The following is a 26,742-nucleotide window of genomic DNA, read 5'->3' as shown; positions in this document are numbered from 1 at the left end:
CTTGATATTGTTGGGGAGCTCCTTCAGTAGTCAAATTATGTTGTTTGAATACAGTATTGGCTAAGGGATAAGCACACTTGCTGTACCAGAAAGCACAAAATATGAGATAATTTTATTTTTCTTTTACACAATAGTAGACAGGCAAGCCAAGGCCTATTGTTGGTTTTATTCCTCAAGATCATCCAGTGGCTTGGTTTCTTCTGTCACCTCCACTCCCATTCCACTGGAGAGAATTTAATTATGTAACCTAAATGCAGGGGAGGCTGGGAAGTGTATTTCCTTGATGAGTGGCCATATGCCCCACTGAAAAGAGGAAGAGTATCTGTTACTAAAAGGAGAAGGGAAGAATAAACACTGAGGAAAAATGAGTGTTGTGTGCCACAGATGCTGCTTCTTCCTCTTCACTGAGATACATTTGATTATGTTTTCAGAGTTCAGCATTTGGGAGACTTTCAACTTCTATTTATGTGCTAGGCACTGTTATTGGAGCCGAGGTTAAGGGGGTGAACACAAAAATATAGCCTAAGAGAAGAAGATGTAGCTCCTGCACCACAGGGGCAGCTCTGAGTCCTGGTAGCCTCCTGCCCCCTCAACTCATCTCTCTGAGGGTCCTGCTCATGACTCTCCGCTCCTAGCATTGAATGGGTAGCCGCTCTGGGTCTGTGGTGGCAATGGCAGCAGCTCTTTAAGCCTGTCTGTCTCTAGGACTCTGCTGCCACTTGGGGCTTGTACAGAGCTTCTGCTTACATTCTTCAGCCTGGTCTAGTGGTTCCACTGGAAGTTTCTTTACATCTGCTTTGTGCCTTCAGTAATGTTCAAAGTTCACCTACAGCTACATATTTAGATCTATTGATTAACTTTTTGGTATTTGGGAGCCAGTAGGATGTCTGGGCTGATTCTCCAATAGGTCACCCACCCCAAAACAGAAACGATCTAACCGTAAGCCCTGTCCTCTTACAAAAGGCGTGAGACAATAGAGACAATGAACATTGGCCTCTGCCTCCAGGTCCTGGCACAGAGCTCCTAATATCCTTGTAATTTTCTAAGCAGTCATTTGTTCCAATATCTGGTGTTTGACCTGGGTTGTGGACACTGAGATCCCTTAGATTTCTGTGAATGTGTTTTATTCTAATGAGCTGACATGTGATGGGCTCCTGGAGGGGGCGTGGTCACCAGAAAGACCAAGCTGTGATTAGAAGCTTGGAACTTTCAGCCCTCTACCCCCATTCTCTAGAGAGAGGACAGGGGCTGAAAATTGAGTTCATGGTTGATTTGCCTACATGATGGAGCCTCCACAAACATCCCCAAAAGTGCAGGGTTCAGGGAACTTCTGGGCTGGTGAACACGTGGTAGTCCTGGGAGAGGGGCTGGCCTGGAGAGGGCCTGGAAGCTCCCTGCCCCTTCCTACACACCTTGCCCTGTGCATTTCTTCCATCTGGCTCTTCCTGAGTTATGTCCTTTCATAATAAACTGGTAATCTTAGAAGTAGACTGTTTTCCTGAGTTCTGGGAACCATTCCGGTAAATTGATTGAACCCAAGGAGGGGGTTATGGGAACCTTCAGTTCAGTCAGTCAGAAACCTAGGTAACAACCTGGACTTGTGATTGGCATCTGAAGTGGGAGGGTGGGGGGAAGTCTTGTAGAACTGAGCCCTTAACCTGCGGGATCTGATGCTATCTCCAGGTAGATAGTGTCAGAATTCAGTTAAATTGTAGGACACCTAGATGGTGTCTCAGAGAATTGCTTGGTGTGAGGAAAAATGCATACACATCTGGTGTGAGAAGTGAGTGTGGCAGTAGTGTGAGAGTGAGAGACACACACCGGAGGAAGAGTGAGGTTGTTCCTGTTGAGGCCTCGTCAGACTTTCCACTGCCACATTCTTAAATTGAAATAAGCAGCTGAACCTCCTGTCATTTGCAGTAAGCCTACAATATAAAAAAGAGGAACTAAAATAATGAAAGAAAAAACCTGATTCTCGGGGAAATAGATAATTCAGAGAACAGAAGCTATTTGAAAACAAAATAAAGCCCTTCAATACTCAGAAAAATTTAGGAAACTACTGAATCCATTAAAAAAAAAGGTAAGAACTTTAGGACATGGCAAAGAGCATACAAAGTATTTTTTTTAGAAAGGAAAAACAATTAAAATCTTCAAAAAAAAAACTATACAAGAGACTCATAGTCTAAAATCCAATCGAAAATAGGAAATCTATAGACTTAAAGGAAAATGGAATGGATATGGATTCTAAGCAACAAATGGAATGAATAAGAAACTGGATGATATTAAAGATATTGGGTGGAATGCATTTACTTCTTTATCCTACAAGAAAAAAAAAAAAAAGATTCTAAGAAACCCCAAGGCAAAACAAAGAAACATTAAACAGTATGGGTATGGGAAAGTCAATGTTCTAAATGTGAAGCAACACAAAGTATAGTCTGATTTCTAACAATGGTTGGGAAGTAAGAAAAGAGAATCCATTTTGTACATTGTCATATTGAGTGGCACTTGGATCAAGACTTGGAGACATAAATTAGGAAATCCATCTTGACTCTTCAGTGAACAATACTAAAATAATCAATAATCATAATGTAGATATCTTTATAGTTTTCAATTTTGAAATCAATTTACAGGCAAAACAGGGAAGACCTAATTAGGGTTACAGAATAGACTGTAAATATGTTATTCACCTTGACCAAGTTATTGACAGAAGATGGGAGGGGATGAGGAAAGGAATATAAATAGAATGCTAGAGGTCCTATTATCCTCATCTACTATAGGAGAAATTCAATGGATAATGTCTATATTTGAGACAATTAGACAGAAGTTTGGGTATTATATTAAGTCACAAAAGTAGCCAGTTAGAGGAGCTAAAAATAGTGATAGGGACATATAGAGAGTAGAAGTGAACAGAGGAGAGTGGCAGGAAATTAATAAAGAATGTCTCAAGTTATTGTATCAAGAAATAGTAGGAAGAGTATATTATTAACAAAAATGGTAATAACCAAAAGAACCAAAGCAGATATATGTAAAAGATTTTGCCTCTAGGTTAGGGAACCGATGGTAGGGGACAGAGGAACACAGAATGATTGCTTTTCATTATATGGCTTCTGCACTACTTGGTTTTTAAAAACTTATTTGCATGTTTTATTTTGATAAAATTTTTAAGAACTAAATATGTATAAACAACTTGTTGCAATTAGAAGAATCCCTCTCTCTCTCTCTCTCTCTCTCAGAATAGGCTACTTACAAAGATTACAATAGGGTTCTAGTAATCTGTGTTTTAAGGAATCCATCAGGTGATTCTGATGCATATGAAAGCTTGAGAACCATGGGTCTAGAGAAATGACTGATATCATTCCAATGACAAAAACTCTAATACAGCAACTCTTGGGTATGTGAGAATTACCCTGTGCTTGTTTAAGTGCACAGTTCTGAGTGCCTTCCTTGGGGTGGAGTGGTGTAGGCAGATAACCTCTGAGTTAAAACTATACCCCTTGCTTCCATCATTTCTGCAATACTGAATTAATATCCTTAAGTATTACCAAATGATGTCACAAAATACAATTTTATTTATTATTTAAATCCTCACATATCATTGGTTGGAATGAAAAAAAAGGAGCAGTCACTTTGGAAAACAATTTGGTAGTTTCTTATAAAGTTAAACATACAGTTACCATATGATCTAGCAATCCCACATCTAGGTATTTACTCAAGAGGAATGAAAACATTTGTGCACACAAAAACCAGTATGTGAGTGTTTATAGTGACTTATACACTTATAAGTCACTATGCTTATAATTGCTGCAAACTGGAAACAACTCAAATGTCCTTCATCTGGTGAATGGATAAACAAACTGGTACATACATACAATGGAATATTACTCAGCAATAACAAGGAATGAACTTCTGATATATGCAACATGGATGAATCTCAAATGCACTATGCTAAGTGAAAGACACCAGATGCAAAAGGCCATAGAAGCTATGATTTCATTCATATGATATTCTGGAAAAGGCAAATCTATAAGGAGAGAAAACAGATCAATGGTGCTATGGGTTGAATTGTGTTGCCCCAAAATTCATATGTTGAAGTCCTAACTCCAGTATCTCAGAATGTGACCTTATTAGAATAGTGTCTTTACAGAGGTAATCAAGTTAAAAATGAAGCCTTTAGGATGGGCCTTAATTCAACATCACTGGTGACCTTATAAAAAAGGAAAATGTGGACACAGAGCCATATAGAGGGAAGATGATGTAAAGAGACATAGGAAGAAGTCAGTCATTTATAAACCAAGGGGAGAGGCCTGGAACAGATCCTTCTCCCATTGCCCTCAGAAAGAACCAACCCTGCTGACAACTTGATTTCGGACTTTGAGACGTAGATTTTCTATTTTTTAAACAATTGAGTTTGTGGTACTTTATTACAGGAGTCCTAGCAAACTAATACAAATGGTTTCTAGGGTGGGGGTGAGGCAAGTGTTGACTATAAAGGGTCACAACGGGACATTTTGAGGTGATATGAATGCTCTGTTTCTTGACTGTGGTGGTTACATGACTGCATGTTTGTCAGAAATCACAGAACTCTACACTAAAAAGGGAAAATTTCACTCTTTGTAGAATTATACTTCTATAAACATGACTTGAAAAAAATTAACCAAAAAATGACATTTAAAAAAGATTACTTTTAAAAGTTAAATATTGAAGAAGTGACCCAGGATGTACGTATATACAAGAATATTTACATTAATGTTGTTCATAATAATAAAACAGCAGAATGAAACACAATGTCCAAAATAGGAGATTATCTGAACAAACAGTAGTTAAAAGCAAAGCCAAAAGATAAAATTCTTTCCCTGACAGAACTTATATTCCAGCAGATGAGCTAGCCAATACATAAATAAAGAAATAAATATGTAAACATAATGTCAGGTAGTGATAAGTTCTGTGAAGAAGATAAAGTAAGGTAAGGTAGAGAGCTAAAAGGAGCACTAGTTTAGATACAGTAGTGTGATGCCAACAGCTTTGCTCGGTGATAATCCCCAGTTATTCCATCAAATGCTAATCTAGATGTTGCTGTGAAGGTATTTTGTAGATGTGATTCAAGTCCATAATCAGTTGACTTTCAGGAAGGGAGATTGTCCTAGATATCGGGGTGAGCGTGGTGCAATGATGAGCATGTTAAAAGGCCTTAAGAGCAGAGACTTCCCTGAAGAAGGAGAAATTCCAGCTATGGTAAGAGAGAGAAAACTTGAGAGAAATTTATTATCTCTAAGACCATGTTATCTTAGAGTTTTATTAGCCAGGGAAGGGGGCTACATTTTGAATCACACATATTCTTACTCTGTTTTTAAAGGACCTTTTTATAAAAAATTGGTACAGTGGTTCTCAAATTGTAGCCATAGACTAACAGCGTAAGCATTGCCAGGAATCTTGTTAGAAATGCAGTTTTTCAGGTTTACCCCAGTCTTCCTGAATCAGAAACTCTGGAGGTGGGTTCTAGTAATCTGTGTTTTAAGGAATCCATCAGGTGATTCTGATACATATAAAAGCCTGAGAACCATGGATCTAGAGAAATGACTGATATCATTCCAATGACAAAAACTCTAATACAGCAACTCTTGGGTATGTGAGAATAACCCTGTGCTTGTTTAAGTGCACAGTTCTGATTGCCTTCCTACAAAGTCTGTCCAGTAGGTCTGAGGTGGGCCCAGAAATCTCATTTTAATAAGTAGGTAATTGTGATGCAGGAGGTCCACAGGTGACTCTGAGAACCATGCTCATTTGTCAATTGTTAGTCTCCAGTATATTCAAGCTCTCAGCGACATTGGACATGATGGACCTCATCCACCTTCGGTACCACTTTCTACGTTTTGGGACTCACCACTCTCTCAGTTATCTTCCTACTTTACTGGCCAATCAATCACAATTTCCTTTACTGAGCTTGCCTGTTCTTCCCAACCTCTAAACATTAGTGCACTTGAGGCTTATTCTTTAGGCCTCTTCTTTTTTCCATCCATGCTCACACCATAGTGCAAATGACTCAAATGTGTATCGTCATACATGTATATCAACAGATATCTCCACTTGGATATTTTAATGGCATCTAAAACCTAATATGTCCAACACTCAACTCTTGGTTTCTACCCTTCAAACCTGCTCCTCCCCTGTTTCCCACCAATCTTCCCATCCAAATAGATGCCACCACTTCCAATTTCTTCCTGTTTCCCTCAAGTTTTCTATCTTTGGATTCATCAAAATTTCTCTGTTGATCAGAATTGACTCAAGAGATAAAATTCTGGTTGTTGCTTCCTTTGCTCTCAGAGAGGTAAAGTTATTAGTAATTCAGGTCAAGAATTTATTCAGTGTTCTGAACTTAGAGTCTTATTTTTAACATCTTAAAAGAAAATATCCCATTTTAGGCTAGAGAAGAGCAAACGTGACCTACTGGGGTCAGCAGAGAACAGTGTGTCAAAGGTTTAGACCCAGAGAAGGCACTGGGAGTGATTAGTTACTAAGCAACTCTCCTAAGCACTTAGATCACTGATGTGATCAGTACTCAGCTCTGCTGTTGGCTGATGGGAAGTAAGAGACCGGAGGAGAGTATCAGACGAGTGCAGAAGTGCCTCTCAGAGTTGGGACCAATGGACAGACATGGCAGCCATCATGAAGAGACAGCTGCTCCTGTTTGCTCCATAGGGATTATCAAAGTTTCCTGGAGAATCCATAAACTACTGAAATTATTATCTTTGTTGACTCCAGCCAGCCTGCTCAATGGCATACCATCCAGACTGGACTCTTAGTTAGCTATCAGTGAATTAGCTTATGCTAAAAATGGACAAAAAGATTCACTATTTCCAGGCTGCCTACAGTGTTTTTTTTTTTTCCTATCCCCTTTCTCTTACACATTCTGTTTTTGCCTTTGGCCCTCGATAGTCTGTGGGAAGAAGGCTTACATATAAGTATTGTAGGGGAGCAAAATTTGCCAGCCCTAAATGTGTCTCTTTGGCATGAGGATTAATTTAGGCTGAGTATATTTAAGAAACAGAAGACGCAGGAAGTCTCTCTTCTACATTCTCCTTGGCTGCCTAAATAATTTAGATAAAGGGCCTGTTCCCAGAATAGAGCTATCACCAGAGATATGAGTTAAGTGTGGTCGGGGGAGGGGGAGGGATGGGGACTCAGCTGGACCTAGAGATCAGAGTCCACTCTGTGTCCCATAGTCTCTGCATGGCCCAGCAAACATTTATTTACCAAACATCTGCTTTTCCATCTCTATGTCAATTACCTTCCTCCTCTTTAAATTGCCCAAACTACTACCCCCAACATCCTCTTTTGTCTCTAGCTGAAGATGGTACTTAAGGTGAGGATTTAGGCCAGTTTGGCAAGTTACTCAGTTTTCCTGGATCTCTCCCAGGTGTTCATGTTATTAAACTTTTGTTTGATTTTCTCTTGTTATTCTGTTTCATGTCAATTTAATTCTTAGACCATCCAGAAGAACCTAGAAGGGTAGAGGAAAATTTCTTCATTCCCAACAATATTGAGAAAGAAGGAACTGATAATTGACTTGGGGAAATTAAAAGCAGTTGGTTTCAACATTTTGGGCTGTAGCCCACAGTAAGAAATACATTTTATCTCACAAACCAGGTTATATGTACTCATAATCAGAAAAGCTCATGAAATAGCATTCATTTACCCTTATCATATAACTGTATTTTCTCTGCTATTTTTTTCTATTTTATTTCATTAGCAGTTTTCTGATTGTGACCACTAAAGATTTTACAGTCCACTGACAAATGGGTTGTGGCTCTGAGTTGAAAAACTCTAAGCTATAAAATATGAAAAAGACAAAAAAGTTAAAAGTCCTCCAGGTTTAGTTTGAGTGGTGAGGAAAATGGGTACCACTAATTGATAAAAATAAAGAAGAAATTGGAAAGGAGAGTTGATAAGTTTCCTGTGGCTACTGTAACAAATGTGAAAGGAAAATAAAAATGGAGTTGGTGTTGCTAAGAGAGCTCTCTAAAACGAGCCAGGAGGTCATTGAGGAGGTGTGACTTGTGTGCATCTTGGCCTGGATGAAATCTGGTCTTTTGATTCTTGTCCTACTCAGGATCCTTGTTGGACCGTTACTCTAGGGTGGCTCCTGGCAGCCTATCTGCTTGTTTGGGCCCTTGCCCTAGAGCAGCTCATGATTCCTGGAGGACAGATGTTTCCTGACTTGCGTCAGGGGCGGTCACGGTTCTTTGGCAGCTGTGTGGCTTTAGTCTTTGTGGGCCCTTGACTCTTTCTCTTCCCTAGAACACTCTTTTGGTTTTCCCTGAATCTGTGTCTCCCAAATTGCAATTCCTAAGACCCCAAATAAAGCTCTTTTTTCTTTGCAGCCTCAATACTGATTATTGTTTGACACAAATTACCATAAACTTGGGATCTAAAACAACAAAAATTTATTCTTTCACAGTTCTGGAGGTCAAAAGTCCAAAATCGATATCACTGGGCCAAAGTCAAGATGTTGGCAGAAGCACACACCCTCCACAGGCTCTAGGTGAGTATCTGTTCCTTGTCTCTACAGCTTCTGGAGACTGCATGTGTGTAGGCACATGGGTTTACCAGGTAATTGTGCCTCTCCCTCCCTCCCTCTCTCTCTCTCTCTTTCTTTCTTTCTTTTTCTTTCTTTCTTCCTTTTCTTTCTCATCCACCTAAGAAATCACAATATATTAGAGTAGATGTAGAACCACTTTGTACAAATATAGGTTAGTGCCTAGCACAATATCTGCCATGTTGTAGGTACTTGACAAAATATTTGTTGGATGATTGTGATAATTCTTTTTTTTTTTTAAAGTGACCTTTCACCTAAAAATCTAGTATTTTTCTGGTCCATTATGTGTCTCCTCTTGGCCATCAGAAACCTGCATTCAGAATTTGGCATGCAACTTTAGAGGATATATGGTTCCGGTTGTAATCCCTCATTTTTACCCTTTTTCTTTTCTTAATTTTTTAAAAAAATTAACTAATTTATTTTTGGCTGCGTTTGGGTCTTCGTTGCTGCGCGTGGGCTTTCTCTAGTTGCGGCGAGCAGGGGCTACTCTTCGTTGTGGTGCACGGGTTTCTCATTGCGGTGGCTTCTCTTGTTGCGGAGCACAGGCTCTAGGCATGCAGGCTTCAGTAGTTGTGGCACATGGGCTCTTAGTTGTGGCTCGTGGGCTCTAGAGCGCAGGCTCAGTAGTTGTGGCGCACGGGCTTAGTTGCTCCGCGGCATGTGGGATCTTCCTGGACCAGGGCTCTAACCTGTGTCCCCTGCATTGGGAGGTGGATTCTTAACCACTGCACCACCAGGGAAGTCTCATTTTTACTCTTGAGGTAAGAAAAACAGAGAAGATAAGTGATTTGTCTAGAATGATCTAGTGCTCTTTTCACTACACTCCTTTGCCTTTTCACATTCGTTTTAAGCCAAGCTTCTTTTGAGTTCACCTGTCAACCTAAATAAGCAGTACTATTACTAAAATGTGGTAATACTCTAGTTCTTTCCCCTGTTGGTATTTATTTTCTTCAAAAGCAAAATGCTTCATTCCACTGGGACCCAGAGTGACTCGTCTAATCACAGCTTTACACAGTGGATCCACTCTCATACCTTATATCTGCTTCCTGCTGCAACTTTGGAAATGTGTAGTGGCATTTTTTGGATTATCACTATTAATGGGTAGAGCAGGGCTTCTGTATTTAATAGCTGGAGTAATGGAATGCTTAGACATTCTACAATGAGTAGGACAGTGTGTCACAACAAGGAAATATCTCAATTGAAAATAGTTACTAGAAGGCAATGTCCTATGCCACAAAGAGTTATCCTCTATGTATTTACATTAGAGTAGACTTTTATGACTTCAGATCATCTCCATTTTTTTTTTATGGTAAAAATAATTATGGTGAAAGTAAAGATTTTTTCAAGAGATTAATTTTATCCAGAGAAGTCAAAACTGGGTCTCAGTAATAACGTTAGTTATCTTTTGAAGACACAGATAATTTTAGCCAGGGTTTGGGTGAAGTGGCAGATATTCTTCAGGATCATTCATCGTAGAGAAGTCACATTATGTTGAGTAATTTAAGGAGTAGGCTGTGTTTAGAGGAGAATAATGTGAAGTGACCTGGAACTGGTAGAAAGAAAATTATGAAGAAGAATGTTGCTACTACTAATCTAATGCTGAGAATGGCTTTGTGTTGTCAGAGAACATGTGAAATATGGATTTAGTGAACAGAGTTTGGTTAGAAGTTCATGGGTAATTTTGGAACAATTTCTTATTGTGAAGCACTGGGAAGATGGAGCATCTCATTCACAAATCAAAAAAAATTTTTTTTCTTTTAAGTATGATTTATTAAATACTTCTGTGTCAGGCACTGTGATTTACAGATATTATTTCATTTGACCATCTGTCTATGGAATCTGGACTTTCATTCATTCAGTAATAAGTAGTAAGTGAAGGTTTTTTGAGCAGAAGAATTACATGATGTGAGTTATACTTTAGAAAGATTAATATGATAGCATGTGGGATGGCTTATTAGGTTGATGAGAAACTGGAGGCACTTAGTAGATAATGACCACAGTCCAGTGGAGAAGTAATGAGGACCTAAGCCAGAGTGATGGCAGTGGAGATAGAGAAGAGGGGATGAATTTGGATGAGATGGCCATAATTAAAGGCTGAGTGAGAATGAGTCCATTTTAGACAGTGGGTTTGGTTTTATTGAGTTGAGGCAGGGTCTAATCAGTTGGAGATGTTTTACTTCAATGTAATTTTTAATGAAATGCTGACTATAATAGGAAGGTTTTTAAGTTTGGTCCATCAGCCCTCATTCACACTTGACAGTGTAGAGAGTTAGTAGCTCTGGCTTAGAAACCGGTCTGTCACTTTTCTCTGCCTGACCTTGGGCTATTTACTTAGCCAGGCACATCCTTAGCCTTCTCAGCTGCAGAATGTCCATAACAAATACCTTTTACCTAGAGTCCTTGTGAGACTTGGATATGATAATTCATGTGCTTTGGTCAAAACAGAAGCTCAACAGATCGTTATTATTGTTCTTGCTCTACTTTATTTGCCTTATTCATTCTCATTCTCTTATGAGTATGCAGTGGATTTTTCCAGTGGCTGCATGATGTGCTTATATGATATTGCAACAGACTGAATACAGAAGAAGACATGAGAATTCAGCTGTCTTCTATTAATCCAGGCACAAAAGAGATTTGTAAAAATTTAAACAATACTACTCTTCTCACTAAATTCTTATTTTTGAAAAACACTTATAAAAGCAAGAGTAAAAAATATCATGTCAACATGTAGAGTTCATTATTGTCATTTGTCCATAAATAAATTTGTGGAATTTGTGAATAAGTATTTAAATATTTCTCACTTTATTGTTTTAATACAATAGATATTGACAGATATCACCCCCATAACCAAACATCTCTTAGAGGCTGCAATAATTTTTAGGAGTTGCAAAGGGGTCCTGAAACCCAAAAAATTTGAGAACTACTAATTTAGAGACATGAGAGTGGGTTCCAATAGGCTAGTATCTACTTCTCAGAGTCCAAGGTCCATTGAAGACTTTAATAAATTGGGTTTCCTTTCTGGCAGCTGACAAGTAGCTGATGAAGGAACCCCGTTGAGGTGAACTTCTGGGAGGGAATGATAAGGGGAATTATAACTGGGGACTTTCAGGGAAATGATAGGCCTGGAAAGGGTGGTTTTAGATAGTGCTAAGCCTCTCCATTCAGTTTTTTCTACTGTACTTTAGGATTAAAGATTATGATAGTATATTCTAAGAATTATTTGTTTTATAGACTTTTTGTCATGCTTTTGGCATGTAAAGCGTCCACTGGGGACTATTCCTGGAAAGAATCTAACTAAAACTAGAGAAAGTTATGTCACCACTTGACGCTTTATATGGAAGGACTGAAGATCAACTGACTTTTAGTTTAAATTCTTTCACGTTCCAAGCAGCTTTAGGATAGAAAACCAGAGCTGCATCTTCTTTATTTAAAGCTTCTCTCTAAAATCCTGTAAAGGGGGCTTTTGTTACTTGTGACAAGTTCCTAAAGAGAAAGATTAAAGTGATGACGTTCTTTCCCTACTTTTCTCCCCTTTTGAAATGGTTCTAGAGAATTTACTAGTGTGGTTGCCAACCAGTGATCACAGGTCACGGCGTGTGTGACAAAGTCTATTTTCCAGTCTGAACATGTTAGTCATGGTCTGAAGTGTTTAATATTTTCAGAACATTATCTTTTCCTAGCCCTGAATTTTTTTTTTTTTTGCAAAAAGAATCTTGGAAAAACAATGATTAAAGGCTTAAAAAGAAACAAAAACAAACAAAACTCCTAAATTCCAAGGTAAATTTTGCGTAATAAAAGAATTCTTTTGCATTATGTCATTTACACTTTCAAAGGCTTCATTTCTATGCAGTCTGATTCTATTACACCTTTTGTAGTTAATCGAAATAGTTTGCTAATTACTGTTATTCTCTAGATAGGGTTGCCAGATAAAATAGAAAGTAAATTTGAATTTCAGGAAAACAATGAATCACTTTTTAATATAAGTATATCCCCAATATTGCATAGGACAGTACTTATGTTAATGAATGATTTGTTGTTTATCTGAAATTCTAATTTAACATCCTATACTTTAATTTGCTAAATTTGGCAACCCTAAACTAAGCACAAACAGGTTCTTTGGTTTGTCTTTACTTAGCGTTATATAGAACAGGTTGTATTTTCAAATGGTTTTATAGTTAAAGACAAAAACTTAAATTTTCTCAGTGAAACAATTATTAGTTGGCAAAAAGTGTTCCTTTGTGTAAAACAGAATGGTTAATTCTCAGAAACTGAGTCCTAAGACTAGCACTGGTCTTGCAAATCCAGTTTTGCGGTTCAGTTTGGGAAACGTTCTCTTCTCTTTATGGTTAAACTGGCTCCACCCAGCTGCTGAAATGAGATATAAGTTGTAAAAAAACCGGAAGTTGGATAGGCTGCCTTTGCTTCTGGAGGTAAGTGTCTCCTGTTTTCTTTATGTCCGAGCTCTTCGCAGAGCGCTTAAAAATTGAATCCAGCTCGGTGACAGTACTGAGAGAGCAGGCGTCTGTGCTGACCCGAGCGGTCGGCGACGCAGGATGGATGCTTTAGTAACAAACTGTGTTCTGGAGCTTGCGAGCTTGTGTTGAGCTAATGAGTGCTCACGAACGAGTTAGATTAATGATAAATCACGTGACTTTGACTACGGCGCTTTAATCCCATGAAAAGTGTGATTGTAAGTAGAGACATGTCTGGGATCATGAAAAGCATTGACTTTATTCATGCGTCAGTGTTTTTATGTTTTTGTTTTTTGTTTTTAATTTTAAGCAATGGAAACTCCCTTTTTATCTAAAGCTAATGGCGTAATTACCTATATGGAGGTTACTTAGAACCCTATTTGGCTTTTAAAGTGTCTTTTAATTTAGAAATCTTAGCTCCCCTCACCCCCACCTCTGGTGTGCCTTTGGAATTTCAGAGACGCTCTGGGGTGACTAGGTGTTACCTCTGCCCTTAATTTTTTTACGTCTTGTGCTGCCCTAAGGGCAAAGGGGAGTTTTCCGTTTGTAAATGTATTATTAGAAGTATTTCTTTATAAAGCTAAACTTCTTAGTTCAGATATTTTCTTTTTTCTCTGAATTAAAGAAAAAGTAGAAAGATTTTGCATGTTTACTTGGATAGTGGAGAAGTGGGAGGCTAAAATTTGGTCTATTGATTTACTGAAAACAACGAGCTAGACTTTTTAAAGGATGGTTTTATTTAAAGGGATGAGTTCTACTAAGTCTTTTAATAAGCCAGTATGTGGATTCCTTTTGCTGGCTGTACCTTCTGTTTCACACCTGTCCATTTAGGTAATGTCAGATTCCCTGGAAATCACATTGTAGTGCATTGTGTTGAGTGCTGTTTTCAAGGTTGCCTGCTAGTCATTGTGAAAGGAGATCAAGGAGTAGGATGCCTTTGCTGCCTTCAGAAATTTGCCTTAAGACAAGTCAACCAGTTGTGGCCGAAAAATGTGATAAAATTTTTTATTAGCAAAAAAACCAAAGCTTTTGGAGCTTCGCAGAAGAGACTGGTTAAAGTTGGCAGAATTAGGCAAAATTCCAAGGAAGAAAGGATTTTAATGGAAGACCTGGTTTATGGTGGGCACTGTGCTAAATGTTTCGTAGACGTTATTTCATTTAATCTTCACATAAAGCCCTTGATATTGGTAGCATCGTCTCTAACAAAATGAGAAATTTTAGGCTCAGTGAGATTAAATAATTTGCCCAAGGTCGGTCATTAAGGTGGTACCTGCTGGATTCAAACCTAGGTCTATGTGATTTCAAAGTCCTTACCACACACTGTCTCATAGGACAGAGTAGTTGATAGCATTTTAAATGGACCTTGAATGACAATTACAGTAAAAGTAATATAGAATGTTTGAAAATAGAGAAAAGAAAAAAATCTGAACACCTTACAATTAATTTAATGTGTTTCTTTACAGTCTTCAAATATGCATGTCTTGTAGTGTTTTTTAAATTACAAAGCACTACATGCTTTAAAAAATATGCAAAATGCAAAGAGGATTAAAAAGAAGTCCATTTCTTTTCCCATATTGAAAACACTTTCCTAGGGGCTAACCACTGTTGAGAACGGTTAAAGCATGGTGTTTTTTCTTTTCCCTTTTCTTTTATATGCACTTGGTACATTACGTATCATTTTGTAGTTTGCTTGTTTTCATTCCTCATTGTGGCAGGAGCATGTTTCCACCTGAGTACATGCAGATTCATGTCTTAAGCTTTTCTGAACAGAGTTAACACTCGCAAAGAACTTAAAAGAATGCCTAGCTCTTAGAAAGCAGTCAGTAATTATTAGCTGTTATTTCGGTCATTGTCTACTCTATTTCATTCTTTTAAATGGGTACACGGTATTTTATTAAAAAATTTTTTTATTAAAGTATAGTTGATTTACAATGATGTGTTAATTTCAGGTGTAGAGCAAAGTGATTCAGATACACACACACACACACACACACACACTTACACACACACATATTTATATCTCTATTCTTTTTCAGCTTCTTTTCCCTTATAGGTTATTACAAAATATTGAATATAGTTCTCTGTGCTATATATAGATCCTTGTTGGTTATCTGTAGTAGTGGGTACACAGTATTTTAGGGTTTGGGTACAGCATAGTATATTTTTGTAACCACCTAAATTGTCTTAAATTTTTGCTATTACAAATAATCCTTGCATAATTGTGGGGGGTTTCTTTTTCTTTCTTTCTTTTTTTTTTTTAAATTGAAGTATTGTTGACTCACAATATTATATTAGTTTCAGGTGTACAACATAGTAATTCAAATTTTTATAGAATATACTCCATACAAAGTTATTATAAAATGTTGACTGTATGCCCTGTGCTGTTTGTTGTGTGGGGGTTTTTATAGGATAAATTCCTAGAAGTGAAATTCCTCAGTCAAAGATTAAACGTATTTTAGTTTAGTAGGAAATTGTCAAATTTCCTCCAAAAATATTGCAGCAATTTACACTCTTCAGTGTATGAGCACACTTATTTCTCCACATGCTTGCTTATATTGGATATTTTCAGTCTTTTGCATTTTACATGAAATGATAGGCAATGTACCTTTATTTTTAACATAGTTTAAGCACAGTGTTCAGATATTTTCCATATCTATTTTTTTTCCCATTTAACATATATCTGTTTTTACATGGGTAGGAATTTGATGGATGGCATAATGGAGGTCCCAGTTAGAAGACAGAACATGGGGAGAAAAAAAGTGAGGTACTTGTTCCAGAAATAAGTACAAATGGTACATTGTTGCTAGAACATGGATTGGGCTGAATACACATTAAATGCCTAATGCTTTTGTCTTTAATTGAATAATTCCAGGGAAGCTGTTGAAGGTTTTTGGTGAGCAGAGTGATACGATGAGAATTGTGCCTTAGGAAAATGATCTTGTGGTGTTGTGTAGGATTTGAATGGAGATACAGAAACAGGGAGGCCAATTGAGAGTATTTCATGAATCTGGGTGACAGATAATGAAGGCTTTGCGCTTGAAGGTGGTGTCGGAATGGAAAACTGCAGACAGATGTAATAGAGGGAATGGAAGGTAGAAGAGAGAAACAGAAGGGATAGGTAGGTGTCCGGAAGGGTGGAGGTCGAATCTGCTTAGCTTATTTGGAAAGTGGGGTCCCAAAGAGTGTTTGGAGTCAAATCTTGAGAATTTGGGGTTTCAAATATTTTTTTTTTAATTAATTATTTAATTAATTTTTGGCTGCATTGGGTCTGCGCTGCTGCACACGGGCTCCCTCTAGCTGCAGCGAGCGGGGGCTACTCTTTCTTATGGTGCACGGGCTTCTTACCGTGGTGGCCTCTCCCATTGCAGAGCATGGGCTCTAGGTGCACGGGCCTCAGTAGTTGAGGCACGTGGGCTCAGTAGTTGTGGCTCGTGGGCTCCGGAGTGCAGGCTTAGTAGTTGTGGTGCACTGGCCTAGTTGCTCTGCGGCATGTGGGATCTTCCCGGACTAGGGATCGAACCTGTGTCCCCTGCATTGGCAGGCAGACTCCCAACCACTGTGCCACCAGGGAAGTCCCAGGGTTTCAAGTCTTGTTGACTAGAAATGTGTTGATAGGCCACCGTCAAAATAGGAAAGTCAGATTCAAGAACTAGTTTGGAGGAAAAAATAATGAATTTCATTTCAGAAAAATTGAGCTTAATGTCATCCAAACAGAAATCTATGTATAGTTGGAAATTTGAGTTGAAGCATTGTGGGATGCGGGATGGGGGCAATTGAAAGATTTGGGAAATATTATTCAGGGGTGATAATTGAGGCTATGGAAGGGATAGCCTGTAGAGAAATGTGGGGGGTCAAGGAAAACAGTCTTGGGGATGAATATCTTCATGTAAGGGTCATGAAGAGGGACCAGATTTATAGTATTTTTTATAACGACTGTTTCTAACATTTGACCTTGGACCTAGTTAGGCTATTCTTCACTGCCCTCCAAAGTCCATTCTCACTTTGCTCTTTCTATCTCTACTTCTTTTATTGCTCCCCAATTGTGCTCATTCTGAATCCCTTTTCCTGTGGGATTACTGTGTCAGCTTTTAGTGCCTGATTTGAAGCTGTGGATGACTTAGTGGTTAAAACCTCACAGACTAGACTGGAGATCATACTTTTCACCACTCATTTGCTGTGACTTTGGCAAGAATCTTAATCAGTGCCCTGCTTTGCACACTGGGGACAATAATACCCCTCACACCTTCCTGGGTTGTTTTGAGGAATGTGTGCTAAGTCCTTGACATGATGCCTGATATGTTGTGAGCCCTTAGCGCTTCTATCATATCCTCCTTTACCTCTCAATCGCCATAATAAAATGCAGTTTTTTCCCGCCCTGTCCCTATGTGATTAGGCAGTAGGTTTTTTTTGTTTTAAATAACCTCTGTGAGCTTCAATTTCCATGCAACAAAAAAATGTTTTTGTTTTTTCCAGGGATTAGAGTTCATACGTGTGAAGCACCTACTATGTTGACTAGAATAGAACAGGCATTCAATAAATAGTAACATCATTTAAATGATAGATTAATGGTATTTGCTCTTGTTTCATCTATTAGCTTTGTGTCTTTAGAGAAGGGACCATTCCACTTAGCATCTAATATTGTTTTTAGGACAGGACTATTGTGAGGGCCATGTGGAATGATCCAGATGAAAGCTCTGTGTGTAATAAGATATTTGCTTCCAATCATTTTTCCAGAGAATGAATAAAGAAAGTGGAAAAGTTGCTTTCTGATGATGCTGTGATTAGAGGAATCAGAATTATATCAGAGAGCTCCCAATTCCTTTTTCTTCAGTGGTTTCCTCTACCTTTCCTTTTACTTAAACTCTAAATTCTTTTCAGAATTCTTTTCAACCATTTTAGGTCGTCAGACCTGACAGATCTCATTGTGCCATTTTTTATGCTCTATGTTTTTTAGAATCTTTACTGAAAATGTCATAACTCCAATTGTTAATTTTAAAAATCATTTTTCTCTGTACTTCCTGCTGTGAAAATGGAGTCTGAAACATTTTTATCTGGGGAAGTGGAAATACTTGACCTGTTTTTCAATTTCCCTATAATTTGAGATTCAGCTATCAAAGTCAATTTAACTCTTGATGTGGAAAATTTCTATGAATGTAAAGTTAAATTGCTGGGAAGAAGGGGAGCAAATTTTCTGAAATATTTCAGAAGGCTTGAACAAGTTAAATGCAGATGAAAGAAATATATGGAAACCTCAGTTGTTTAACCACAATAGTGTTCAGAAGAAATTAGCACATACTGGTGATGCAGAAAGTTGCTAGTGATTATAAATAATGGCAATTACCATTTATTGGCAACTTAGTGTTTTTAGGCATTGTACTACTTGTTTTTATATCCATTCTTTCAGGAGCTTTAGTTCTATGAATGAAGTCTCTACCTTCCTTCTCAGACTCATAGAGTGTACCTGACTGACGTAGGCTAATTTAGATTTCACGTTTGTCCCAGCATGCCCCCACTCACATTGTTCGCTGTGAAATTTAGATCCTTGCTGTACCTGTTTACTTTCCACATCCTTCTGTCTCCAAGGAGGGAGCAATGATGTGGAGTGAAGAGAATGAGAATGTTGGAGTTAGATTTAGGTTCTAGTCCTAAAAGTGTACACGGTTTCAGGTACACTCCCTGGTATCAGTTTCTTCATCTCTAAAATGATGATAATATCTGCTTGTTGTAAGGATTACATTAGATGTACTATCTACCAGTTTCTCACCAAATGTCTGTTTCTTTTTCTTCTTATTCACACTGTGGCCCCTTTCTCTCTCCCCCCCACCCACCGTAGTAAAACTGTAATCCTTTCCTTTCTTATTGTTATAGAAATTTCATTGCTCTCTGTATATCTCTTGTGCTTAGTCTTAACTTTTCTGATTTTATCAACCTCCTTATCCTTCTCTGGTTCTACCTACTTTTCTAAAACTTTCTGCCTAATTCTGCCACTGTACAAGTGAACACCTATTTGTACCTCTAACCTCACTCCCTCTAGGTTTTGGTCACAGGCCTACCAGGTTTGCCCCAGATCCTAGATGAAATGCTGAAATTACACATGTGCTGTGTCCCAAAATAAACTTTTAATTCAGCTTGGAATTTCAATTCTATTTTTTAATGGAAGCAGTATTATAAACGGTGGTTCTGTCTCTAGGCCAAAAGCCCAGAAACAAAAGCATGTTTAACTCATAAGTTAATTGAAAATTTTATACTTATAACAAAGTAAAAGAATATAATGCCATTGCAATTTTAGTAATAAAATAAAATAAAAACAATATTGAATAAGAAGTAGTTATTTACTTTATACATTGTAGTATGTACTTGATGGAAATTTTGAATGGAGCATTCAAGTGCTTTAGGGATTGCAGTGTTTGTATATTATGGTTATGATGAAATAAATATTCACATTTTAAGGCAAGACAAGAAAAATTTAAACATAATGTTTTTTCTCTGCCCCTTTGGCCACCTCCCTCCCCTCTAGTGTGCACTATGCATCTGTATTATGGGTTAACCAGACTTCCCCAAAGGCGGAAATACCTGCTCAACCATAAAGATCGATTTTTTCTTCTGGCACCAGTCATGTAACTCCTTGAAAAATAACATTCCTTTCTCAATCCAGTAAGGGGTTGATTACCCAACACTCACCTTGTACATGCAGACATCTTTGGTGAACTTTATGTATGATGCCAATATATTATTTCCCTTAAAGATAGTGATTGGTGTAAAACAAACTGGTCAGATGACCTGGGGAGATACTGGGCTACACCTAATGGAAGTTCTTAGCTTAAATACTTACTTATGACCTTATTAGTGTTACTAGCTGTATTATTTGTATTCTGCCTATTTTACACGATTATTGTTTCTTGCATTACCAACGTGTGGCTGAACCTCAGATAAATTTAGTGATGATTAGGAAACCTGAAACGATTGAGCAAATATATAGTACTATAAGATCAATGATTGTAATAGTGTAACTCTAGTTGTGGGAAGAAGCAACAAGAGGGAACCATTTCCTGGACCATAACAGACTAGTAAGACAGGTGGTATGGAGACTTTTGGCTACTGTTAACTGGGCCTAGTTCAGTAATGGCATATTGAGTGGCCTATCAACAAAATCCTTGCTGACCTGGGGATGAGCATTCTTACTGCCATGGGACAAATTGGTCCCAAAATGCCTACCAAACCTTGGTCGAAATTAAGACTGAAAGGGAAGGGATTGTAAAGAATGTTACCCAACATTCACTTTTACAAGAATCAAGTCATCAGCCACTGCAGTCGCTGACCTACGGTACACCCTCAAAGGAGTTCACGGTGAAGATCAGGGTGAGGCACTCTGTGCTTTGGGAAAACTGGCAGAACAGGCCTTCAGATAATTAGATAATTTCAGGAGAAAATTTTATGAACCCAGTTTCTTGCATCTTCCCATACTTAGAAAAGCACTAAAACCGTTCACTAAGATATCTCCTCCTTGTGAATAGTAGTAACCTTCTACCAAGATGTGTACTTGATTGCACGTACCCCCCTCTCTAAAATCACGTAATACTGGCCTTCCCCTTTACCCCTTTGGAACAGTTCTCAGAGCGCTCTGAGAGACTTGTCTTCTGGATTGTAATCCTCAGCTTGGCTCAAAAAATTTTTGCATTTCTTTCTCAGATTGACTATTGATTAATTTTTTTTAATATAAAAGGTCACTGTGAGAAAGCTAATTTGTTTGCCATTTTTACAGTTTTTGTTCAGGTTCGCAAATGAAATAATATAGAATAAGACATTTTCCATAAGTCCATCTCCATCTCTAAAATCCTCCTTGTGGCTTGGTTTATTTGTTTCTTCTATAGTTCTGAGAACTCTCCTTTTTTTACTGAAATCCCTGATACTCCTAAATTAGAACTTGATTCATGACTGAACTTTAATGGTCTGTATATGCCATAAAGTTATGTTTTCAAACTGCAGGTTAAGATTCATTGGTAGGTTATGAAATAACAATTCAGTAGGATGTAACCAGCATTAAAAAAAAGACAAGAATAGAAAATATATGAGTTTATCATATGAGGTAAAGGTAAATAGTATCTCTTGAAATGTTTGTAGGGTCATAATGTAAAAACATTTCTTACTTTGGGTATGGTAAAAAAATTAAAAAACCCCACAGCATATAGCAAAAAATATCCTTTTCCAAATTATTTAGATATTTTTTAGTAAACTCTTTTGGTTTAGTTTTTGCTTTTTTGTGGCTTTTTGTAATTGAAAGAACCTTGTTACCTCACACCTGTGCATTAATTAAGACTCTCGGTGCTTACACTCATTTCTTGGATGATGTAGAGTGGGTGTTACTGGCGAGTTCCCATAATTTTTTGTGTGTATGTTAACTTTTGAACTCCTTTGATGCCTTCATTTAAAACAAATGACTGGGGCTTCCCTGGTGGCGCAATGGTTGAGAGTCTGCCTGCCGATGCAGGGGACACGGATTCGAACCCTGGTCTGGGAGGATCCCGCGTGCTGCGGAGCGGCTGGGCCCGTGAGCCACAATTACTGAGCCTGCGCGTCTGGAGCCTGTGCTCCGCAACAAGAGAGACCGCGAGAGTGAGAGGCCCGCGCACCACGATGAAGAGTGGCACCCGCTTGCCACAGCTGGGGAGAGCCCTCGCACAGAAGCGAAGACCCAACACAGCCATAAATAAATAAAAAATTAAAAAACAAACAAACAAATGACTGGTAATAAAAGCTAGAGCTTGAATGCAGAATAACTAGACTCGATTAGTTATTTGCTAGCTTAATCATCTGACATGGTTTTAAAAGATGTGCTTTCCTCCATATTTCTTTTTTCTTACATGTCCTTGGAGTCGTACAATAAAAAGACATTTAATGACCAATTTATTTAAAAAATCCTTAATTAACACATAATCCTTTTTCTTACATCTAAATATTTTTCAATTGGATTCTTCTAATTTTATCTGAATTTTACTTTGTTGTAATAAATATATTGTCCTGTTAATGTCTGTAGTTCACAATGACAATAATAACTACATATTCATCCAAGTACGAGAATTTGGTATTCAGATAATAAAGAATACACTCGTTTTGAAGTTTTATCTTCATGTGAGATGTATGTAGAGCATGGTAAAGGCAGTCGTTATACCTTTTTACTAAGTGCCTGTCTTTCAGGCAAGAAAGAAAACTGTATAAATCTCATGAGGTTTGGTAATATTTCAGTTAGAGAATCAGGATAACCTCTCTTTTAAACTTTTAAACTAATAGGTCTGTCTTTGTCCTAGGATGACAAAATGCAAGTTATGATATCTTTTCTTTTATTTCTCTATATTATACTCATGGTAGAATGTGAATATTAAAAACCTGTAAAAATCATACAAAATTGGTGGGAGTTTTTCCAGTGCTTGAAGAATGATCTCGTAATATAATAGCTCATTATCCACATTCCATAATTTTAGCTTAAATGTTTCCACGTATAACTCTTTATTCCTTTTCATAACTATGCAATCTGTTGGCATAGATTGCCTAATGAATTAATGTATTCATTTGAAAAAGGTTCCTTAAATCATTAACTGGGAAACCATCATTGGCCATTGTTATGAAAATAGAACTTTACCTTGAGTGGTCGGTATCTGACTAAGGATAAAGAAATTGCTGTTGTCTACTTCTCTCGCTGACCTTGTTTGTTATATTTTCCTAATGAATGACAGGTAGTGGTGTCTTTTTCACTTCCCTTTCCCATCTTATACTTCATGCTCTAATAATTCCCAGTATGCTTTTCCACGTTGCTTTATCCTAAAATCATAAAGTTAGTGTTGCCCTGATTTTATTCCAGTTCATCTGTTATATTTTGCAAATGAAGAAACTGAGACAGAGATTAAGTGACCTGATTGATTGATGTTATTCAGCTACTTAACGCATAGCAGAGACTAGAAATAAAGTCTTGTTTCCACTTTCACCTGGCAGGAAGTCAGTGCCAAATAAATATTTGTTAAACCAAACTAACTCTTCCCACTGTACCATTCTTTAAGTGAGGCACATTTCTGCATTTAATTTTCATAATAACTTGGCCAAGATCACATGGTTAAAATAATGACCTTGATCCTCTCCAGTAAACCTTGTATGGTCCTAAAATCAGGTCTGGCCCTAATGAAAGGACCTGATAGCCATGTTCGAACAGAAGATTTTCTATTGCTCCATTCTTTAGCAGTTATTTTCTTAAATATTGTTTCCTATAGTAATTAACTATTTTTAGGGTTATGCTTTTCCTTTGAGTCTACAGAGAAATCTTGTGCTGCTCTTATGATATAGAATTTTTCAGAAGCTCTTGATTGGTTCATTTGTTCCTTTCGCTTATCTTTAAATGAGAAGAATTCTATCTAGCGTCAATGTTTGATAAAAGATAGGGGTATAGAGTTGGACCCAAAGCTATCTACTTGGTAGCTACTGGTGTAATGTGCAGGGCTGGTTAAAGAGTATAGCTCCAGCACAATTGCTGGTGTCTAGCAGGAATTTCTATAGTTTAGCTCTGGTCCAATGTGGGGTTTATAATTTACATGACTATAAAAGGATAATTTGTTCTAGTGATTCTAAGGGTGCTTTTATTTTTGTCTATGACCATGTATAGAAAACTCCCATTTCTGTGGAGAATGAACTGCATCTTGAGCTCTTCCCATCTGCAGCCTGTCCACCGTGTGGACTTTACTGCCATATAACATGTCCCTGCCCATCTACCTCTAGCCTTGTTAAATACTATGATTTGCAGGTTCTGCATATATGCACAAAGTGAGCTAGACAAGGGTGGGACTGGTTTTCTGTTAGGCAGATGGTAAGAGGCAGATAAACTGGATGAGAGAAGAAAATTGCCTGGGTTAACAATCATGTTTCTTAATTCAGAAGTATTTGGGCTATAAGTAATAGAAATACTGTCTCTTGCAATTGGTTGTTAGCCTCAGTTTTCAGTGTTGCAAATTAAATTGTCACCATGACTAGTTTAATGGGAAGTTGGGAGAAATCATATCAGAGATTTATTCAGGTGATGATATTTAAATCCAGAAGAAACATTTCTTATTTGTTCTTTAAGCTTTCTAGGATGAAGTGGAGCAAAACCTTTTGCTTTTATTGGATTATTTTATTATTTCCCAATCATGCTAATGAAAGCTAACATTTATTATCTTCCTTGTCAGACTTTTGGCTGTATCTAAATTTTATTAAAACAGTTTTGAAAGGAGGGTTTTTGTTTCCTTATTTTTCAGGTAAGGAATGAGACTTAAGTGACTTGCTTAAAGTTTCACAGTTGGTAATTGGTAGAGCTGAGATTCAAATCCAGGGCAAACTTCACATATCACATTCTTTTTTTTAAAAAAAATTATTTGCTTTATTTATTTATTTTTTTAAATTTTATTTATTTATTTATTTTTTTAAATTTTATTTATTTATGGCTGTGTTGGGTCTTCATTTCTGTGCGAGGGCTTTCTCCAGTTGCGGCGAGCGGGGGCCACTCTTCATCGCGGTGCGCGGGCCTCTCACTGTTGCGGCCTCTCTTGTTGCGGAGCACAGGCTCCAGACGCGCAGGCTCAGCAATTGTGGCTCACGGGCCTAGTCGCTCCGCGGCATGTGGGATCTTCCCAGACCAGGGCTCGAACCCGTGTCCCCTGCATTGGCAGGCAGATTCTCAACCACTGTGCCACCAGGGAAGCCCCCACATATCACATTCTTTATAGTACATACTTTTGAGAATGTGGTTAACTGACTATTGAAAGTAAATAGTTGTCTAGAACTTACTATCCTGTGATGTGAAAGCATTTATATTTTAATTACTTTTGAAAATAATGTGCTTTTAATCTTCTTTTTGAGATGGCAGTTCCTGGATTTACCCTTGGTGCCTTCATACTTCTGTTGCTCGTTAGTTCTGTGGCTAATTATCCCAATGGAAAGGTAACGAAGTCATGCCGTGGAATGATTCCTAAACATGGTCAAACTCCACGGTCTGATCCCGCTTGCCACATCTTAGTGAGTCAGATGACATTCAGGCCAGGAGATCAGATCAAAGGTACTGTGCTGGTATTAACTATTTACATTTTGAATTTCACTTTTTTACTATACATTGAATCTTTATTACTGTTGGATTTATACAGTTTCATTTAATCTGTTCATCTGCTTTTATAAGATACCATGATCTTATACTTCTCGTTTTTGTGTTTAACTACTACAGATGACTATATTACTTAAGTAGTATATTTACTACCCATTCAGAATAGGTGTTTTTTTTTTTTTGGACACACCACACGGCCTGCGGGGTCTTAGTTCCCTGACCAGCGATGAACCCGGCCCTGGCAGTGAAAGCACCAAGTCTAACCACTGGACTGCCAGGGAATTCCCCAGAATAGGTTTTAAAATATGTTTTTGTCATTATTTAATATATCTTCATTAACAGTACTATTTACTCAATAGAAATACATAAAATAAAGCTTATTTTATCTGGCTTAAGATGTTAAACCCTTATACTTCTTGACATTGTATAATCTCTTGTGTTTCCCTAATTCTGGCAGAAGGTGGGCTGAAACTTAATAGTCTATTAAGGATGTATCTATAACAGCATTTTACAAATTCTATTTTCTGCAACTTTAGAAATGCAGAATATTAATAGATACGCTCTAGCAAAAAGGATATATGGAAAAATAAATTTGGAACACTCTGTTATATATATTTCTTAGAGTTTCATACTGCACAGAAGAATGTTAAACGGCCTGAGATGTTTGCAGTAAAGACAGAAGTATTTACTTTCAACCAGCATTTTTTTTTTTTAAACATCTTTATTGGAGTATAATTGCTTTACAATGGTGTGTTAGTTTCTGCTTTATAACAAAGTGAATCAGTTATACTTATACATATGTTCCCACATCGCTTCCCTCTTCCATCTCCCTCCCTCCCTCCCTCCCTATCCCACCCCTCTAGGTGGTCACAAAGCACCGAGCTGATCTCCCTGTGCTATGCGGCTGCTTCCCACTAGCTATCTATTTTACATTTGGTAGTATATATATGTCCATGCCACTCTCTCACCCTGTCACATCTTACCCCTCCCCCTCCCCATATCCTCAAGTCCATTCTCTAGTAGGTCTGTGTCTTTATTCCCGTCTTGCCACTAGGTTCTTCATGACTTTTTTTTTTTTTCCCTTAGATTCCATATATATGTGTTAGCATACTGTATTTGTTTTTCTCTTTCTGACTTACTTCACTCTGTATGACAGACTCTAACTCCATCCACCTCACTACAAATACCTCCATTTCATTTCTTTTTATGGTTGAGTAATATTCCATTGTATATATGTGCCACATTTTCTTTATCCATTCATCCGATGATGGACACTTAGGTTGCTTCCATGTCCTGGCTATTGTAAATAGAGCTGCAATGAACATTTTGGTACATGACTCTTTTTGAATTATGGTTTTCTCAGGGTATATGCCCAGTAGTGGGATTGCTGGGTCGTATGGTAGTTCTATTTTTAGTTTTTTAAGGAACCTCCATACTGTTCTCCATAGTGGCTGTATCAATTTACATTCCCACCAACAGTGCAAGAGTGTTCCCTTTTCTCCACACCCTCTCCAGCATTTATTGTTTCTAGATTTTTTGATGATGGCCATTCTGACCGGTGT

General features: G+C 37.8%; 1 protein-coding gene across 2 annotated transcripts in view; it reads left to right on the top strand.

The window, feature by feature from the left end:
- The window catches only part of FRRS1 (ferric chelate reductase 1), a 97,629-nt gene that overhangs the window by 38,347 nt on the left and 32,540 nt on the right, over nucleotides 1-26,742 (top strand). For both annotated transcript variants that reach the window (XM_059926839.1, XM_059926847.1), the window contains 2 exons: nucleotides 8,456-8,539; nucleotides 24,943-25,138. In XM_059926839.1, coding sequence (XP_059782822.1) covers nucleotides 24,943-25,138 — 196 coding nt within the window. In that variant the 5' untranslated portion in view covers nucleotides 8,456-8,539. The remainder of the gene's footprint in view (nucleotides 1-8,455; nucleotides 8,540-24,942; nucleotides 25,139-26,742) is intronic.

This window comes from Balaenoptera ricei, chromosome 1, assembly GCF_028023285.1.
Source record: "Balaenoptera ricei isolate mBalRic1 chromosome 1, mBalRic1.hap2, whole genome shotgun sequence".
NCBI classification, from domain to species: domain Eukaryota; kingdom Metazoa; phylum Chordata; class Mammalia; order Artiodactyla; family Balaenopteridae; genus Balaenoptera; species Balaenoptera ricei.
Note: the sequence above shows the minus strand (reverse complement) of the source record. Positions and strands in the feature narration are given on the sequence as shown.